This window comes from Camelina sativa, chromosome 10, assembly GCF_000633955.1.
Source record: "Camelina sativa cultivar DH55 chromosome 10, Cs, whole genome shotgun sequence".
NCBI lineage: Eukaryota > Viridiplantae > Streptophyta > Magnoliopsida > Brassicales > Brassicaceae > Camelina > Camelina sativa.
In genome coordinates, this window is record NC_025694.1 from 10,676,517 (window position 1) to 10,695,332 (window position 18,816).

Consider the following 18,816-nt stretch of genomic DNA (forward strand, 5'->3'; position numbering starts at 1 on the left):
TTTTTTTTTTTTTTTTTTTTTTCTTGATGAGATGGGTCTAACTGCTCTTGATCAAGAATTCAAGATTACTCTTTTTTTTTCCTTGTTCTTGGGCTAAATCTTTCTCCTTTTCTTGAGGGAGTTTAAAACCTTTTCTCCTGTTCTTGAATTGGTGAAATGTACCGTTCTTCTTCAACTTGAGATCTTTAACATACATTACATATATTTTTATGTATAAACCAAATGAAATCAAGGAAAGACATCGACCAAACCAAATCAGATTTGGAACTTCGACTGGGTTCTCGCCGAAGAAAGAGAATCTCTCTCTCTCTTTCTCTCTACGGGGGTGAAGGAAAAATTGGTGGCTTGAGATTCTTCAAGAGGAGTTTCAAAACTGAAGTATGAATGGATTTTGGTTCCGGTCATTCAACTAAAAATTTTAATACGTTTTAATGCAAAGAGAAAATCAATATTGAATACACTAATAATACATTACTAGTATAATATTTAATGCTTCAAATGTTATAAATATATGATATGGTGTGTAGTATGCTTAGAATTTCAAATTTACCAAATGTATGTATAGGTGCAGATTTCTTAGAGATGTTGTAGACAAAAAAAAAATTATCAAAGGAACTGGAAATAAATGTGAAGATCTTAACATGAAGTATAGTTTTAATAGTAAAATAACAATATACGTAGAGAGAAATGTTTGTTTGTTCAAAAAAAATAAAAAAAAAAGAGAGAGAAATGTTCTAGCCAATCTCGATGTTTCTTTCACAGTTGGACAAAGTTAAGTAAGTATCATGAACCAGATCACGAGTCACCTGTTGGCTGTTGCAATCACAATCTTGCTTCTGTTCCTAATCAATTCGCGATGACCCTCAAGAAGAAATTATATCTGTGTCTTGTCGCTTGTCCCATCGAGAATATTAAAACTTTGTTTTTATGTAATGTCTTCTTGTATGGTTCGTATGTCTCCTCGTTGTCTATCAGTTCGAGCAAATTCTCTGACAAGCGTTTCGTATGTCTCCTTGTCACTTATTCGTTCGCACTTCGCACATTAAACTTTAGTACTATCACTTATATCTGGTAGCAATGACTCGAAACAAACTTTTCGAAGTCTCAAAGAATTCCTTCACAAAGTTTTGCTAATGTCGTGCATCCCAATGACTACGACAATACAATTACTTTGCGGCTGACGTATCTTTTATATATAACACTATATTTGACAAATGCATTTAGTTAAAACTGACCACTCCAATCGATGTCCCTTCTAGAAACTGGTCTCTTAAGGTGTCCGGAAATCTTGTATTCTAAGCATATTAAAAAAAATTCTCTGAAAATAATATTTACGTCTAAAATATACTGCTGACCTCTTTCAAAAACTTCTATCCAGTCACTTGTACCTCTTACAAACTCAGAAAAAAACAAAGATGATAAAAAGCAACATTGCTGGTAAGTGAGAAAATCCAAACAAAAAGAGAGAATGTTACTTTATAGTGATACTTTTCGCTTTCAAACTTTTGGTACAACCATAAATTGATATAATATTCATCCCTGCCAAGAACTGTAACATGCCTGCATTTTGAAGGTCCAACCATCAGAATTCACTTTTAAGTTTTATAGAGTAGCTGAACAAAACGCGGACTTGCTTTCCAGGATACTAAATTGGTTTGCTTTCCACAAATTGTAAATGTAACCCGGTGAGACAATAACGTATCATATTTTGTAAACGCCCTTTGGTTGCAGAATGGTTCACTGGTAATGGAGGCAGAAGGAAGGAATTTGTTACCTGTAAGTTAAATCTACAGGACACGTAGTCCATATTCAAACCCAAACTCTGAATTTTTTACTTTTAACCGATGCGCGAAGAAAAAAATTGCTGTACAATGACGACTTCATCACTCAGCTTCGCCTCCTTCTTCTTCTCTGAAGTTTTGTGCAAAGAATTCATCTAGTTGTCCCCAGTTTGGGATGTCGGATTGATTGGCATTGTCAGATGGTAATGACCGGATACATTTGAGGATAAGCTCAATGTGAAGCTTCAGCCTGATTAAAACAAGACAATATTTATTACAGAAGCTAAGTTGGTTATATTTCCAAAGGATATGAAGTTACCTTTTCTTTGCCTCTGGAGAGCTTATCTCCAAGTTCGTAAGCGTTTGAGAGGTTTGTGTGTGGATAATTAAAATCACCTGCCTACAAGAATCATGAAACTGTATTAGGGAGACTAAGTAAAAGAAGTGACTTTTTTAAACCCACAAGATTGGTTCCTGCCTTATGCATTTATAAGAAAGAAACTATAATGTGCTGCGTCATACCATAAAGCTAAAGTAAAGTGAAGCAGCAGTATTAAATAGAGGCATGATGGGTAACAAGGATAAAGAGCAGAGAACTTTAAAAAGTCCAGCACTGATCTATAAAAATCTCGATTGCTCAGATCCATAATGTAAAATTAATCACAAGGTTAATGAGGTCTCTGCCAATCTCAGGTTTTATTGCCCATGCATATGACTAAGTCTCTCATTCGTCAGATTGTTTTTTTAAACTTGACTCTGCTTCTAGACATCTGATTGGCTCAATACGTCAATTCTAGTCCATATTTAAATGCCCTTATCTTTCCTATGAAATCTGTAAATATGCTCACCTGAAGATTGCTTGAACATCGGCTTCATGCAATGTCTCCGACAACACACGGTGTAGGTAGCCAACTTCCTGCAAAATTAAATACACATTATATAAAAACATCTACTATTATCTCTATAAGATTAGTGAATGAGAGAATAAATCACCCTTGTGAGTGGCCATGCAAACTCTTTAGATTGTTTGTTGGTGTCTGGAGGTCTGTTCCAGCCCTCGACAACTTTAGGCAACCCATGAAGATGCGCCAATAGTCGTTCTCTCATTATCTGAACCAGTTTTGTGTAAATTTCATCTCGATGAATCCTATAATCCTGAGAATTGGCCAGAAGCTGAAGTTAATGGAAACGAACATTAAACCCGCCATCCTAACATTTATATTGTAGAATTCTACAAATAACCAACTGGTGTGAATATTTTTCAACTACTTTCTTATCAGATGCAAAACGACCTCACCTTACGGCCTGTAAAATTGAAAAGACGAAAGCCAGAAGGCAAAAAGAGAAGCATACCTGAGCAACTTTATCAAACTCTACTGACAACATAGGCTTTCGAGTCTCAGGTACTTTTGAAAACAGAATTCTTCTCGTTTCTTGGACCACAAAAAAAATAGTGTTACGCAGGAACCCAATTTATTTAGACAATGAGCTGAAAAATGGAGAGACTAAGCTGATCATCTTAAAAACAAATCATCAGGACATGTTACAACCAGAATAAACATCATTAGCAAGCTCATGTTAAAAAAGCTTGGATAACCCGAAGGAAACCACTTTTACAGACTAGAAGAAGCAAATGATATCAAGACGTTAATCCAGCTGGATAAATTATGAGTGCAACGGTGAAAATATAAAATAACTAAAGAAAAGCACCTACCAGGGATAATAGTGTAAGTGAAGTCGATTACTTGACTTGCAAGCGCCAAGTGTTTTGCCTTTATAGACTTTAAACCAGATACCTATGGCATGAGCATGCCATTGAAAAGATCAATATTAATAGATTACATCTGTTTTGCGTATATAGGAATCAAATTCTTTTATTTTTCGAAATTCAATAGCAGAAGTAAGAACGTGAGGTGATACACCTGGTTAATATACAGGATCACAGGTTATTATTAGAAAATTCAGTACAGCTAATCAGCGATGAAAACTATTTCTTCATATAAAACATCTTTTTGTATACCTGCATAGCACCAGCACCCAGAACAAGTTGGCATGTCCGAGTATTGAAAAATCTCAACACTTCAGCAACACGAAAAGCAACTTCCGAGGACAAAGCTGGCAAAGAATGGTTCATATCAATGTACTCTGCCAACATCTTGAGCAATATTAACCCACTGCAGACATAAACGGAATTGCCTCAGCATAACAAATAAATTATAGCCTGGATAGCAGCGAAACATAAAGCACGTGAAACCTAGCAAACAGTACAAATACTTTGAGAGAAAACTGCCCCTCTCAGGCATGTAAGACAATAAAAGTCTAATCTGGTGAATGGAAAGTGGAGAAAAATATTCATCAACCAACTTCAAATTACTAGAGAAAAAGGAATATATAAACAACATATTATGCATAACAAGAAAACTAACCAGTTTACCATGTGGTAACCAACTCCTTGATAGAGAAGGTTAGATTTTCCGTGCGCCTTCTGATTACTTTGATTATTCGGAACTGAAGATACACCAGCCTTGCTTCTTTCAAGAGACTCAGGCGCGACAGTGGGTTTCACTTGTGAATCATTGACTGCAGGACCTTCACCAGATTCAGATTTTTCATTTCGTAAATTAGTATTTTGATCTCCAATTCCAGAAGTGAGAGACCCATTGGGAGGTAACGAATAACTGTGGTATGTTTTATGATCAGCATCAACTTTTCTAGAAATCAACTCCTGGGATGCAAAAAGAGAACTGATTATTGATTGGAATTCTTCGGGAACATCTATCTCATCCCATGTTTCTTGATCAAGCACAGCTTTCAGTTTTGTCATCTACAGTAAAGCAAAATACAAATTAGAATAATGACCAGAACTCTGGTTAATGAAAGAGACGATAAAAATAACAGAATGTGCACACCTATGCGATGAAGTCAATATAGTTCAACACTACTTGGTTATAAGTAAGTTTAACATTTATGCTAGAGAAAGTACGATGGCTTGGGCATATTGCTATTGGTATAACTGGATATAACTGGAGAAGACACTAATGACCCGTAAGCCATGAAACTAAACAAAAATGTGAATGTGCTTGCTGTAAAACTTATAAACGTATATAGGGAGACTAACCCGGGCTTCATGCTGGGAATCTACAAAGGCTTTGGCTTGTGATTGCAGCGTCCCACGAATACTAGATCCCAACCGTCCACCAATCTGTTAAGTTAAGTACAAATATCATGCAAGAATAAGCAATGCAATTTCTTATCTATTTTATGAAGAAAATTTTAGACCAAATACCTTCTCCGTAGATGTTATAAATTCTTGGGTCAGATCATAAATGCTCATGAACTCCTGCAATTTCAATTTTGGATGAAGAAGAGCACGAACTCCTAGTAGCTTTGCCCACCTAGCATGTGTAACCTCACAAGCCGCAAATACAGCTTCTGTGTTTTCTCTCAAGACATCGGCCCTATATCAATCAGAATAATGCCTAATTTAGTTCTAAGCATAGAGCAAGGGCCTGTGTCACACAAAACAGCGAGAATTTGGAAAAATGCATTAAAAAAAAAAAAAGAGAAACTAAGAAACCTGAAGTTTCTTGACATGTTCATCAAGCTTGATGCGTCACTTGATTTTCCCTGCAACGGAAGAGTCTTTGAGGTAGCCTTACCCAATGGAGAAGACACTAATGACCCGCCTTGGAAACCTGTTTCCTGGGCTGTTTCAGCTGCTACAGCACCAACAGCAATTGCAGCTGCAACTGAATCGGCTGCATAATGTCCATCGATATTGCAGAGGATCCATTCAATTGCTTTTTTCACTTCCGAAGCCCGGACTAGATGTGCCTGCATTCACTAAATGAAATGAAATCATATTACATCTTAATCAAACATCTAACAGTTCAGAGGGTGAAAATTTCCAAACCTCTATTATATGGTAGATGTATCAAAACCAAAATAAAGAGGCCGCCAGAGGTTTAATATAAATAAAACAAATATGTCTAATTTCCTATAATGCTTGTTTAAATCATCAACAGTTCCATAATTGATGCATATATTACCTGAACAATCTTAAATATAGCAGTTAGGAGATTCACAAATGCCTCAGCTGACAGAGTCCTCAACTTGTTCGCGAGAGATAAGCCACCACCTGTATACACACTAGGAATAAGCATGGTTCCAAGAGAGACAAACGACCACCGAAGTGGAATACATTATCCTAAGAGAAGATAATAAATTTCTATTTCATCCTTAAAAATAAGTTTCCAGCCAACATTCTTTATCAGTTGGCCACTTTCCATATAAATTACGTCCAAGTCGGGTCTCAGATCAAATTAGAGATTAAAAAGAAAACAAGCAGATGGGAATATACGGTAATATTACTTAAAACACAACTGCTAAAACAAAATCCAATACTGTTGTTTTTACGGGGTTGAACTTGATGAGAATGTGTATTAGAGGAATTTTACACTTTCAAATACAAACTTCTGTTCAACTACGTTTATATGCACAAACTAAGTCGCATGAGATTCCACAGACATAGTAATAATAGTTAAGATCTCACCATCAACATCTACAGAGCGCTCCCCATGTGAAAAATCAGATTCGAGCGATCTTGCAACAAGAATTGGAAGCAACTCCGCAACTGCTTTTTTGATCGCATTTTTCATTTCGGATGTAAGTGCATCACGATACATCCTCAAAATTGAGGGGAACTTTGCCTACAAAAACAGTTTAAAGAACAACACATGAGAAGCTGAAATCAGACTATACACTTAATGAGCACTATGAACCAACAATAAAGACCAGAAACAGCATAAACGAAGAAACTAAAACAATAAAGGATTGTCAACTTCAATGGTAACATATGTTGAAAAATAATCCGGACCGGTCACTCACTGTTCTTAGCAATCCAATAACTAGAGGAAGAAGCCGATCACATAAGGTAGAGGTATCCTCTTCTTCTAGCTGAACCTGCAAAGGTGTAAACACAATATTCAGAATTATGCTGGTCGTTGTTCCAGTTCTTTTTCTGGTAATCTACACCACTTCTCAGAGTCAGGTGCTTCTATTAAGTTTTACACCAACAATCGAGCCCCACATAGTACAAAAAGAAGCGCCCATATATTCATTAAAATATATACAGTTGCATCTGATGAGACTTACTTCTTCCATAGTCTTCCCGTTATATGAAATGGATCCCCGTATTTTTGCTGCAGATAGAATCAGTACATCTATCTCCCCAGTATCATGTATTGAGATACGCATGAATTCTGATGTGAGAATACTGCAAAGAAAAATCAGCGAGCCATCAGACACTAGACCAAATAAACAAATAGAAGAAAATAACAGAGAAAAAGTTACAGGTAGCTAACTAGATAATCTCTTTGGTCTTAGTCATTTGTGCGTTGTTATGAGCTGCAGTACTTTGTTTTTTGTTCATGAACAGTTTCCTTGATTTCTAATAAAAATTTTAGACGACAAAAAAAAAAGAACTAGATATAGAAAGTGAACTTATATCACACGAAATCTTCACGGAACGCACTACCAAAGAAAATCAATATACTAAACATTTAATTGACACAAATGCCTACAGGTTGTACACGTTCTACACCTTTGAAGGTAACAAAATATGAATGAAGTAAACAAGTAACGAAGAACAAAGTACATTTCAGTGCAAACCAGGATTCATCATGATTAGGGAAATTTATTTTTAGCCAGCAAGACATTAAAATGCGTGAAAGACACAAGTTAAGGGGGAAGTTTAAGATTCCAGAAGTTCTGATTGATTACTAACAAGATACTACAAGCCTAGATGCATTCATAGCCATCAGACGGTAAAAATATCCACCACAGTTATAAGCTTAGCATCTCAACAAATGGCCCAAGAACGGGAAACATGAAAGGATTGATTCACAAAGAAACAGTGACTTTCGCAAATTATAGAGAGACTATCTGTCATAAATAAACAGAGCTGCAAAACCCTGCAAACATTTTTCCAAATATCGACTGCTTTCACAATCTAAGAAAATTTCAAGAGGTTTATTAGTGAAACCCAAAACATAGTCAATAGATTACATTTTCACCACTTCTCTACATTTTCACAAAGTCTTGGCACAGTTAAAATCCAACTAAGTCTCCTTATGTTCCCAATCAATCCATTCTAAAAGAGTATTACAGAGAGACAGACTGAATACAGCCTATTTTAGTCTCTAATCATAACCTGAAAAGAGACACACCTGTTTATGGAATCTATGGAATTAGTAACATGATCCCGAAGATGGCGGAAGCAGTGTAGACCAGTTAACTCATCCCCAGCCTAAAGAAGGTGGAAAACCATTTTAGCTTCTTGAGAAAGAGCACCCTAATCATCTAAAAGTATCCAACTATCAATCACAGATGAACTTACCAACAAGTTCTGAAGATCGTCAGTTATATCCAAAGCTCCAGCACAATCTGCGGATGCAACAAGCTGAACAATAAAGAATCAAACTTCCATCAAGAAAAAGAAGGAAAACACACAAAAAGTAGCTAACTTGACAATACTCTAAACAAATCACTAGTGAAAAATTACCAATTTGAGCGCAGAGAGAGCTTGGTTAACATACAAAATAAGTCTCAATTTACGTTGCAGCTCCAACATATTAATCCTAGTTGAGCTCAGCTCTTGAATCTGTCGAGCTGAATCTACCAAATTCCTGTCCAGGAGCCGAACAGTCTCTTTTAACTCACGAATCCTACTACAACCTTCAACAATCTTCACATTCAAATCCTGTAACTGTCCCTGCGCCTCAAAGAACGAATCAGACCTCACAGAGATCTCCTTCACAAGATGCAGCTCCACCACATCAAGATACTGTGAGAGCTTCTCTTGAAGCGCTAGATTCTCATTCAAGCTCGAGAAAGGGCAAGCAGAACGAAATGTAGCTCCGTCCTCAAGAGCAAAATCCTCCTTAAAGTAAAGCGAAGGAACCTCACGCAAGCAAGCAGCTAAACCCGAGACATGGCTCTCCTGATCAAACCCAGAGCTCTCTTCTCTCGTATGCTTCCTAATATCCTCAAACCTACCATGAGACTCAGAGATCGAAGAAACGTAGCCATGGAAGTCGGATCTGGTAAGGTCGGACCCAGGGAGCTTCGTTGAAGCAACAGGCGCGAACTCGGATGGAGCTACAAACGTAGACGAAGACCACCAACCAACCCAGGACGCATCGGAACCATAAACACCAGACTTACCTCCATGTGGATTGTTAAGGATCGAAGAAAGACTCTGACTACTTGCATCGGAGATCGATTTGGTTAACGATAAAGGAGAAGACGAAGAAGAAGAAGAATGGCCAAGATCTAAGCTCGATCGGATCGAATTGCCAATGGACCTTCCCATGAGGGAAGGGTGTGAATCCATAAGACCTTTACGCAATCAAAATCATGAACCAAAATCACTAATTGATCTGGAGAAGAAGTTGAATTTTCAAAAACTCAAAAGGATCTTTGGGGATGGATCGAATCGAATTTGTAAGTTGTGAGAAAGGTTTGGTTTGGTTTGGTGATAAGAGTTTGGATCTGGAGACAAGTGAAAAGCCCTCTGTGTTCTGGGTCGAGAAACTCGAATGGTTCGAGAGAAGGTGGTGGTGGTGGTGTGTGCAGTGCGGGGTTTCACTCCGGAGATTTAATCGACGGTGGATTACGTATCCACGTCATCTACAAAAAGAAGGCTTAATGTTTACTTTTAGTGCTCTTGTTTTTAATTTTCTGCTAATACTCGTAATTGTATTGCAGAAATATCTCATTGACATATAGACTTTGTAGTAATCGAGCTGGATCTTTACAAACGTCATTATAAAAATGATCCAGCGCTTTTTTTTGCATATATCTTTTTTCTACTGCAATGAATCAGATAGTTTTCAAGTTGCTTTCAAAATATCAGCTTAAACAAAGTTTACCGATTCTTTTACCACCAAACAAAAACTATAGAAATGATGCTTGACGTGTTTCTTGATTCTTCATCACCAATCATATATATCTGAATTTTCTTCTCCCTGTTGCTTTGAATCATTGGTGTTCCTACCAACGGTTGCTTGTGTTGTGTCAGACACACAAGGTGAAGTCCCAAGTAAAGACAAACGTCTATGCGTATTCGACTTCCAAGCTGAAGTCTCAGAAACCATGGAAGATGTATTCTTGTGTATTCTAAATTTCTCACTTGTTGAAGAAGATCCAAGTGAAAGAGATAGTCCTAGCGGATTCATTTCCGGTGTTTTGGAAGCCACGGAAGATGTATTCTCAAGGACATGAGTTTCTTTGTTCCTCGGATGATGAAATTTACAAACATGGCCAAATTTGCAGTCGCCTGTCTTCATGTAATCTTGGCATTCGGGTTGGCTAGGTCTTTCTGGTAAAACATGATATCCCCAAGAAGACTTGAAAGAGGAATCATTTACCAAGGTAGAAGCTGAGCTATGCTGAACCTACAGAATGAAGCTAGCAGATTTAGAATGAGAAGAGAAACAAAGTCTTTTTAAGCAAATGAGATATCTCATTCATATTGGGTTTGATTAAGTTCAACATGGAGGCCAGAAGCTTACTAGCATGTATTTGCCAATAAATTACCTCAGAAAGGCTTGTGGCTCTAGAGACCCTCTTGGCTCCCTTCCTTTTTCTTAGCATTAAAATAACAGACTCAATAACTCTCTTCAATCGGCATCTCTTATATGGTGATGTTATATCCTCCAAGCTAGATAGATCCCTTGTATCCATGGAAGAAGCAGGACGTTTTGTGCTAAGTTTAACCGCAGCTTTCAGGTTACTTATACCCTGTGGCAGGTGCTGAAGTCTTTCACAATTCTCCAGATCTAATGTAACAAGTCTAGTGAGTTCCTCGATTGATGATGGCATCTCTCTAATGGCAGTCCCGGCTAGATATAGCTCTTTCAGGTTTGGTGAGAAATCATGAAGGTCCTCAAGATCTGAGCAGCCAGATAGATTAAGAACTTCAAGAGATTCTAGATGAACAGTGGCAGGCATAATCCGCAAATGAGAACAATCTTTCAGACTCAAGAAAGTAAGCTTGTGATGATGAAGAATCGATGAGTTAACTTTAACCAGACTCGTACATCCTTCAAGATCAATATGCTCAAGGTTCGTCGCCTTTGTAAGCCTTGGGAATTTAGTCAACTGCCGGGAGTGACTTAGAATGATCCTCTTTAGCTTCTCGAGATTCTGTTAACAAACAACCAATATGAGTCACCAACTACAAACTAATTACCTCATGTATACAGCAGACTACACTATAATGTCAAGATACCTTTGTTCCTTTCCATAGTTTAGTCAAGTTGCTATATGACATGTTCAATACTACAAGGTTTTTAGGATTGAAGTTCCGAGGTAAGGATCCGAGAGGATATCTTTCCCAGTGGAGTAGCCGTAGCTCATCAGGCAAAGAGTTAAGACCTTGAGGTAGACAAACCTCGCAATGGTTAGAACTTGGACAGTGGAGTTTGAACAATCTAAGTCTATACATCCTCTCAAATACAGTAGGACTCAACTCAAATGCTAAGTCAGACGCCTCCAAAAATATGCCTTCAATTTCTTCTTTCCCCTGAGAAAATTGGCAAAGATGTTCGGAAACATCAGCTTTTCTATGTGAAGAAAGGAGCATAAGCGGTAATCTAAAGTTTTCATAGAATCAATAGATATACATTTTCGAAGACTTACTAAATTGTTTGTCAGCACATTAACAATATCATTAGGATCCCACAATCTGCTACGCTTGCCTGCCTCATTGTTTTCTTGACAAACAACAAATCGACCCGTGTCTTCAAAAATGTTGGGCATATATATCCTGTTATCTACAAGGCTGATGAGAGACTCATCAATGAGACCATAGATTCCTAAATCCGTAAGAAATCCGCAACCATCAAGGATGTTTACCACATGATCTTTATCCTCCCCTCTAAAAAAACATGCAAGGTCCAAAAAGATGTTCTTCTCGTTGTCATCTAGTCCACTAAAACTTCTTCTAAATGCATCCTGAATCTCGACTGGAGGATGTTGGCGCAATCTTCTCAGATGTTCTTCCTCATCATTAACACAATGATTTAGTACAGACGAACCTAAGACTCCTAGAGCCAATGGAATGCCAGTAGCGTAGTTCACCAGCTCCGAGATTGATGACTTACTTCTATTCCAATTTTCTTTAGTGGAAAAATAGCAGCAAACGCAAAGAGATTCAAACTCGGATAGTTTTGGGATTTGGTAAAGCTCTTTGGCGTTACACTGTACAAGAACTTGCCTATTCCTAGATGTTAAAATGATTGTATGTCCACCAGAAAACCAACCAAACCCTCCAAGCAAAAATTCTGCATCTCTAGCATTACTCACACCATCAAGAACAATGAGAACCCTTTTATCAAGGAGCCTATCCCTTGTGAAACTTATTTTTGTATCACATACGTCTGTGAAAACTTTTTCTTCACCAAAGATTTTCGAGAAGAATTCATCACGCAAATGACTAAGCCCTTTTGTTTGACACATTATATCAAAGTCTGGCAGAAAGTAGCACACGTCATATTTCCCAGCTTGTGTTCTGAAAATATCTCTAGAGATGATAGTCTTCCCTATGCCAGCCATACCCCAAAGTCCAACAATATGTGGGGATGAAGACTGAGAAGAATTCACCAGAGACAATATAACCTCAAATGGATGCTTGATTCCGTTAGTTTCAGAACTGAGCAAGAAGCAAACATCTTTGAAGATATCCTTGGCAAGCATAATAACTTGATGCCTGCGCATTAGGAAACATCAGAAATAGAAAGTACCCAAACAAAATACTTTTGATAAAAAGGCTCTGCTGATGTATTGCTTAAGTGTTGGATAGGCAAATCTTTGATACCGTATAAATGTTGGCAGAGCAAAAGAAAAAAAAAATGCTCTCATCTAATAAAGATTGTCTTATTTAGAAAGAAACTAACTATATTCCATGAATTTACGAAAGTCAGAGACAGTCACTATATCATACAGATAGAAGATGATGGGACAGTGAAAGAAGAGAGAAATCATTTTACCCCTTCATATAGTAATATCTATTGATGGAAGTTAATTTGATCATAGCCGCCCTCCATTTCAAAACTTGAGATGCCTGGACTGAATTCTCAAGTCGTGAGAATGCTTTTTCAAAATAACAACTCTGACCACTGACGTCCTCAAGACTAACTTTAAAAAACACAGGAATAAGCAGAAGGTTGTTTGCTTTCAAATAGTCCATGGTCGCCACAAATCCATCCAGAGACTCTGTGGAACGAGCATAGTTCATCGAGAAAATGATAACAGCAACCCGAGATCTGTATAGCATCTCAGGGCACCCATTCACTATGCTCCTAGTTATATCATATCTCAAAGGAGCGAAGCCGCGGAGACAAAACTCATTGAAGATGTAGCTGATAAAGTATCTCTCCTCGGATTCTTGGTCGTTGCCACCACAAGTAACGAGTAAGACAGATTCAAACCCTGTAATGCTATGCCCGGGCAATTTTAGCCGGAGAGGAGTTTCAACTTCCTCGGAGGGTGTGACCGAGTTTCCAAGATCAGCTTCAACGCTCTTCTTCTTCTTCTTCTTCTTCTTCTTCTTCCCGCCATATTCATCATGTTCTTTCAAAAAGTTGCTTACAACTGGACTGCCAAAAGGATTTTGCTTTTGGTTCCCGTCGATCTCTTTGAAGGTGGTGGCGCTGAGGAAGCCGACCACTTTGTTGACTCTATCGGAGGACAGGGTAAGGAGGAATTCAACTGCGTCATCAGCAGTACTCTCAGAGAGCGAACGCGGAGGTTGTCTCTTCCTGAGGAACTCACTGAAAGCTTCCCAGTCTTCTTCCATTGATTTCGAGGATCGATGTGTGGTTTCTCAGATCTTCATAAGTAAGTCAACTCCACTACTCATCCTCAACCTCCCAATATCATTTTTTTTTTAAACAAACACCTATACTCTGGGAAGCAAAAGCAAGTCAATGAATTTTTATTTTATTTTGGTTTTAACCCCAAAATTTGTTCTCAATCCTCATTTCCTAACCTCCGGTTTTTCTTTTTGTGTGGTCATGGCTGCTGCATCGTCCTCCAAATCGGATCCATCCCGCCGGAAATACGACGTGTTTCTCAGTTTCCGTGGTGAAGACACGCGTCATTCCTTCACTAGCTATCTCCGAGATTTTTTACGCCGGAAAGGGATCGATGCTTTCATCGATGAGAAACTCCGGCGAGGCAACGATCTCTTGAAACTTTTCGAGAGGATCGAGCAGTCAAAGATCTCGATCGTCGTTTTCTCAGAGAACTACGCGAATTCCGCTTGGTGCTTAGAGGAACTCGCGGAGATCATCGAGTGCAAGGAAACCTTCGGTCAGGTGGTTTTACCGATCTTCTACAAAGTTCCGACATCTGACGTGAAGTATCAAAAGGGAAGATTCGGAGCTCCGTTCGAGAGAGCCGATGAGAATTTCCCTGGATTTGAACACAGGGTTCCGGCATGGAGAGAAGCCCTAAGAGCTGCTTCTGAAATCGCCGGCTATGTACTGCCGGAGACAAGGTACCAAAACGATTTTGGTTTTGACTTTTTAATTGAACTCTGGTTTTGGATTTGGTTAAGTATCGGTTTACTGTTTTGACACGATTCTTGAGTTTGAGTTTTAATTGAATTCCGGTTTATTAATTGGTTATGCCTCGGTTATCAACTTATCATTCTCGATTTGCTGCTGGGTTTTGAGCGTTAGTAAATTGGTCCTGGTCGAAGATAGTCAGAATAAAATTTTGATTAGAGAATTCATTGCATAAGCTGATGAGCATAGGATCAAACCAGGACCGTTCTTGGTCTGTAATTTCATGGATTGAACATTACCTTCTCTTCATTGTCATTCGAATTCAATTTGGAATTTCAAAAAAAGTTCCTTCATGCTAAATTATGTTCCTTTTAGCTGTGTCACTGATAGATTGACATATATTATAGAATAGAATAGTTTATTGAGTTTGCTCCACAAGTTAACTCTCATATAGATCATCTACCTTAGTTTTTTTCTCGTAACACTTATCTTTCTTTACATGATAATGCAATTGGCAGCCCCGAATGTGATTTTGTCGACAAAATTGCCAAAGAAACGTTCAAGATTCTAAACAAGTTGTCTCCATCTGAAATTCAAGGTCTTCCGGGGATTGAATCGCGTATGATGGAACTGGAAAACATAATGTGTTTTGAAGAAAAGACTTGTGTTCGAGTTGTTGGAGTTCTTGGGATGGCTGGGATTGGTAAGACCACTGTTGCAGATTGTGTGTATAAGCGAAACTACGGTCACTTTGATGGTTACTGCTTTCTTGCAAATATTCACAATGAGTCAAAACTACATGGAGTAGATTATTTGCAGCAGAAACTTCTCCGTAAGCTATTAGATGAAGACAATCTTGATGTTGGAGCTCCTGAAGGAGCACACGAAGCCTTGAAGGATCGTCTTCGGAACAAGAAACTGTTTATTGTGCTCGACGATGTGACTAACGAAAACCAAATAACACTTCTTATTGGGAAAGGGGGAACGGAGCTGTACCGAGAAGGAACTCGGATTGTTATAACAACAAGGGATAAGAAACTGCTAGAGAATGTTGTGAATGAAACATATGTGGTTCCTAGATTGAGCGGAAGAGAAGCTTTGGAGCTTTTCTGCTTGAGTGCATTTTCTAGTAATCTCTGCGCTACAGCCGAGCTCATGGATCTATCAAACAAGTTTGTGGATTATTCGAAAGGGCATCCATTAGCTCTGAAATTGTTGGGTTCTGACCTATGCCAGAGAGATAAGTTATATTGGATTAGGAAATTGGAGAGACTGCAGAGAAGACCAGATGGAAAGATTCAAGAAGTCTTGAAAATGAGTTATGAGGAACTATGCCCGGAAGAACAGAGCATATTTCTGGATGTTGCTTGCTTCTTTAGATCAGAAAAGTTGGATTTTGTTTCAAGGATTCTGAGCACTTACCACATTGATGCTTCTAATGTGATAAATGACCTTATTGACAAGTGCTTGGTAACTGTCTCGGATAACCGGCTGGAGATGCATGACCTACTTCTTACGATGGGGAAGGAAATTGGTTATGAATCATCCATCAAAGAGGCAGGTAAGCGTGGTAGGTTATGGGACCAAGAAGATATTTGTCGCGTTTTAAAGTATAATACGGTAAGCCATAATGTTGTATTTTGTTCTTACGAATGTGATTCTTCTACTGTATTTATTTTATCAACCTTTTCTTTTCCAGGGGACTGCAGAAATTAGGGGCATCTTCTTGGATATGTCTAACGTAGAAAGCATGAAGCTAAGTGCTAATATTTTCACGAGGATGTTGAGTCTCAAATTCCTGAAATTCTACAATTCTCATTGTTCTATGTGGTGTGAGAATGATTGTAGATTTCGTTTCCCTAGTGGACTTGATTGTTTTCCAGATGAGCTAGTGTATCTCCACTGGCAGGGGTACCCTTTGGAGTATCTGCCATTGAACTTCAACCCGAAGAAACTCATTGATCTTAGTCTTCGTTATAGCAGCATTAAGAAACTATGGGAAGATGAGAGGGTAAAAACCTTAGCCTTAAAGTCTCCTATTTTATCAGATTATAGTGTGACTGTGATTAGATTAAGAACGTATGTGATTATTAATTATTGATCCATTTTATTGCAGACCACAACAGAGTTAAGATGTGTTGATCTCAGTTATTCGAAAGACTTGTTGAATCTATCTGGTTTGTTGGATGCTCGTAAACTCGAGAGATTATATCTTGAATGTTGTACAAGTTTAGCCAAGTGTTCCTCAATCAAGCAGATGGACAGTCTCGTTACGCTGAATCTCAGAGATTGCATAAACCTCAAACGTCTTCCAAAGGGCGCTAAACTTCAATCTTTGAAGATTCTTATCCTTACTGGCTGTTTAAAACTCGAAAAATTTCCAACTATTTCAGACAATATAGAATCTCTATATTTGGATGGCACAGCAGTCAAAAGAGTTCCTGAATCCATAGAGAGTCTCTGGAACCTCGCTGTGTTGAATCTAAAGAAATGTTGCAGGTTGATGCGTCTTCCCGATACTCTTTGCAAGCTGAAGTCTCTTAGAGAACTGATTCTCTCTGGTTGTTCAAAGCTAGAGAGTTTTCCAGAGATTTATGAGGACATGGGAAGTTTAGAGATTCTTCTCATGGATGATACAGCCATCAAAGAAACTCCCAGAACAATGTGTATGAGTAATCTCAAGCTGTTTTCGTTTGGGGGATCTAAAGTACAAGATTTCAAATGTTTGGAATTGCTTCCTTTCTCAGGTTGCTCTAGTTTATCAGACATGAATCTCACAGATTGTAATCTGTACAAGTTGCCGGACGACTTTAGCTGCTTAGCCTCGCTACAGTCATTATGCTTGAGTAGAAACAATATCGAGAATCTACCGGGAAGCATCAAGAAACTTCATCATCTCAAGTCACTTTACTTGAAGCATTGTCAAAAGCTCATTTCTCTTCCAGTGCTTCCATCAAATCTGCAGTATTTGGATGCTCATGGCTGTCTCTCACTCGAAACAGTAGGAAAACCAATGTCGCTTCTTGTGATAGCTGACAAGACCCATTCTACTTTCGTGTTCACGGATTGCTTCAAGCTAAACCGAGATGCACAAGAAAATATTGTGGCTCATACTCAACTCAAGAGTCAAATACTGGCGAATGGATCTCTTCAACGTAATCATAAGGTTCTATCTCTGTTTACTCTGTTATTATTCAAGTGACGGTTTCTTTCACATGTCATGCTTTAATATTTTTTTCATTTCAGGGTCTAGTTTTGGAACCCTTAGCTAGTGTAAGTCTTCCAGGAAATGATTTGCCATTATGGTTCCGACATCAGAGGATAGGATCTTCAATGGATACCCACCTTCCTCCACACTGGTGCGACAATAAATTCATCGGACTTTCTCTCTGCGTTGTTGTCTCGTTTAAGGACTATGAAGATACAACCAGCCGGTTCTCGGTAATATGCAAGTGCAAGTTTAGAAACGAAGACGGTAATTCCATCAGCTTTACTTGTAATCTTGGGGGATGGAAAGAGCAATGTGGATTATCTAGCCACGAAGAACCACGCCGACTTAGCTCGGATCATGTGTTCATCAGTTATAACAACAGTTCTCATGCCAAGAAAAGCCATGATCTCAATAGGTGTTGCTACACCACTGCTTCATTCAAATTCTTTGTTACTGATGGCAAAGCCAAAAGAAAGCTAGACTGCTGTGAGGTGGTGAAATGTGGAATGAGCTTGTTATATGCACCAGACGAGAATGATTATAGATTGCAGGGTTTGCATGACCTCGAGAAAACGGTATTTGGCAAAGAAAAGGAACTAAATGAAACTGTTGTGTCCAAGAGAGGCAGTGTCCGCTTACAAGAGGAAGAGCTAACTAAAAGGAAAAGAAGAAAAGAAGAAATCTCTTTTCCTGATCATGAGTGTGCTGTAACTTCTGTTCTTAGTTACGTGGAGCCAGCAAAGCCTCATCTCTGGAAATAACTAGATTCAGAAAGTTGATTTCAGACAAGGGTTAGATTCAAACAGAGGTCAAATCATGTTTCATATTTATCTTGCTACATATCTCAAATGAATCTCAGAGACGGATTGTATCAAATACCTGCAGTTTCAAGTGATGTGGCTATTCTTAAGCAATGTTCAACAAGAAAAATCTGGATCTCTCTTGTGTAAGTTCTGTAAAGTTTCCTCAAGCAGTCTCATCTGTACACAATCTCAATATCAGTTTTTGTTATTTTGTATTCTTTTATGTTTAAAGCTAAAGTTTGACTTGTAATAAGATTCACTGAAACTTGAAGTAAAGTTCCAATGCGAACTTATTGCGATATAATCTCTGCACAATACTCATTAATATGATTCTTTGAAACTTGAAGTAAAGTTCCAGTACAAATGCATTACCAGTTCATCTGCCACCTCGCGTATGTTAACTTTATGCACAAGCTTTGATATTATACACAACAAAAAAATACTTTTCC

General features: G+C 38.3%; 3 protein-coding genes across 6 annotated transcripts; 1 reads left to right on the forward strand and 2 right to left on the reverse strand.

Annotated features, from left to right (window-relative positions):
- LOC104718371 (vacuolar protein sorting-associated protein 54, chloroplastic) lies at positions 1,331-9,378 on the reverse strand. Of its 4 annotated transcripts, XR_756373.2 has the most exons (19): positions 8,344-9,174; positions 8,179-8,241; positions 8,009-8,088; positions 6,936-7,056; positions 6,669-6,743; positions 6,334-6,490; positions 5,831-5,919; positions 5,359-5,615; positions 5,068-5,239; positions 4,900-4,983; positions 4,208-4,605; positions 3,802-3,955; positions 3,496-3,577; positions 3,135-3,214; positions 2,775-2,936; positions 2,630-2,697; positions 2,101-2,181; positions 1,775-2,031; positions 1,331-1,560 (listed from the first exon to the last, which is right to left on the reverse strand). XR_756373.2 is itself a non-coding variant. In XM_019231133.1 (18 exons), the coding sequence occupies exons 1-18, from the start codon at positions 9,172-9,174 to the stop codon at positions 1,884-1,886; spliced, it is 3,096 nt and encodes a 1,031-aa protein (XP_019086678.1). In that variant the 5' UTR covers positions 9,175-9,377; the 3' UTR covers positions 1,331-1,883. The 4 variants fall into 4 exon arrangements, 2 of the variants coding, with proteins under 2 accessions (XP_019086678.1, XP_010434407.1); XM_019231133.1 differs by having other exon boundaries at positions 1,331-2,031; positions 6,669-6,737; positions 8,344-9,377; XM_010436105.2 differs by having other exon boundaries at positions 1,331-2,031; positions 8,344-9,376.
- LOC104718372 (probable WRKY transcription factor 19) lies at positions 9,590-13,666 on the reverse strand. Its single transcript, XM_010436106.2, has 5 exons — positions 12,833-13,666; positions 11,484-12,552; positions 11,074-11,367; positions 10,380-10,988; positions 9,590-10,237 (listed from the first exon to the last, which is right to left on the reverse strand). Exons 1-5 carry the CDS (start codon positions 13,639-13,641, stop codon positions 9,776-9,778), a joined length of 3,243 nt encoding a protein of 1,080 aa, XP_010434408.1. The 5' UTR covers positions 13,642-13,666; the 3' UTR covers positions 9,590-9,775.
- Positions 13,757-18,674, forward strand: LOC104718373 (disease resistance-like protein CSA1). Its single transcript, XM_010436108.2, has 5 exons — positions 13,757-14,343; positions 14,872-15,973; positions 16,053-16,364; positions 16,470-17,519; positions 17,600-18,674. The coding sequence occupies exons 1-5, from the start codon at positions 13,772-13,774 to the stop codon at positions 18,323-18,325; spliced, it is 3,762 nt and encodes a 1,253-aa protein (XP_010434410.1). The 5' UTR covers positions 13,757-13,771; the 3' UTR covers positions 18,326-18,674.

Coding starts and splice junctions, on each gene's coding strand:
- LOC104718371 (XM_010436105.2), bottom strand. CDS start 9,174: ATGGATTCACACCCTTCCCTCATGGGAAGGTCCATTGGCAATTCGATC. Junction 4,984..5,067: donor TTATAACATCTACGGAGAAG/GTATTTGGTCTA, acceptor TTAACTTAACAG/ATTGGTGGACGGTTGGGATC. Junction 3,578..3,801: donor TGGGTGCTGGTGCTATGCAG/GTATACAAAAAG, acceptor CTCATGCCATAG/GTATCTGGTTTAAAGTCTAT.
- LOC104718372 (XM_010436106.2), bottom strand. CDS start 13,641: ATGGAAGAAGACTGGGAAGCTTTCAGTGAGTTCCTCAGGAAGAGACAA. Junction 11,368..11,483: donor ATGTGCTGACAAACAATTTA/GTAAGTCTTCGA, acceptor CAATTTTCTCAG/GGGAAAGAAGAAATTGAAGG. Junction 10,238..10,379: donor GAGCCACAAGCCTTTCTGAG/GTAATTTATTGG, acceptor TTCATTCTGTAG/GTTCAGCATAGCTCAGCTTC.
- LOC104718373 (XM_010436108.2), top strand. CDS start 13,772: ATGAATTTTTATTTTATTTTGGTTTTAACCCCAAAATTTGTTCTCAAT. Junction 15,974..16,052: donor GCGTTTTAAAGTATAATACG/GTAAGCCATAAT, acceptor TTTCTTTTCCAG/GGGACTGCAGAAATTAGGGG. Junction 16,365..16,469: donor AACTATGGGAAGATGAGAGG/GTAAAAACCTTA, acceptor ATTTTATTGCAG/ACCACAACAGAGTTAAGATG.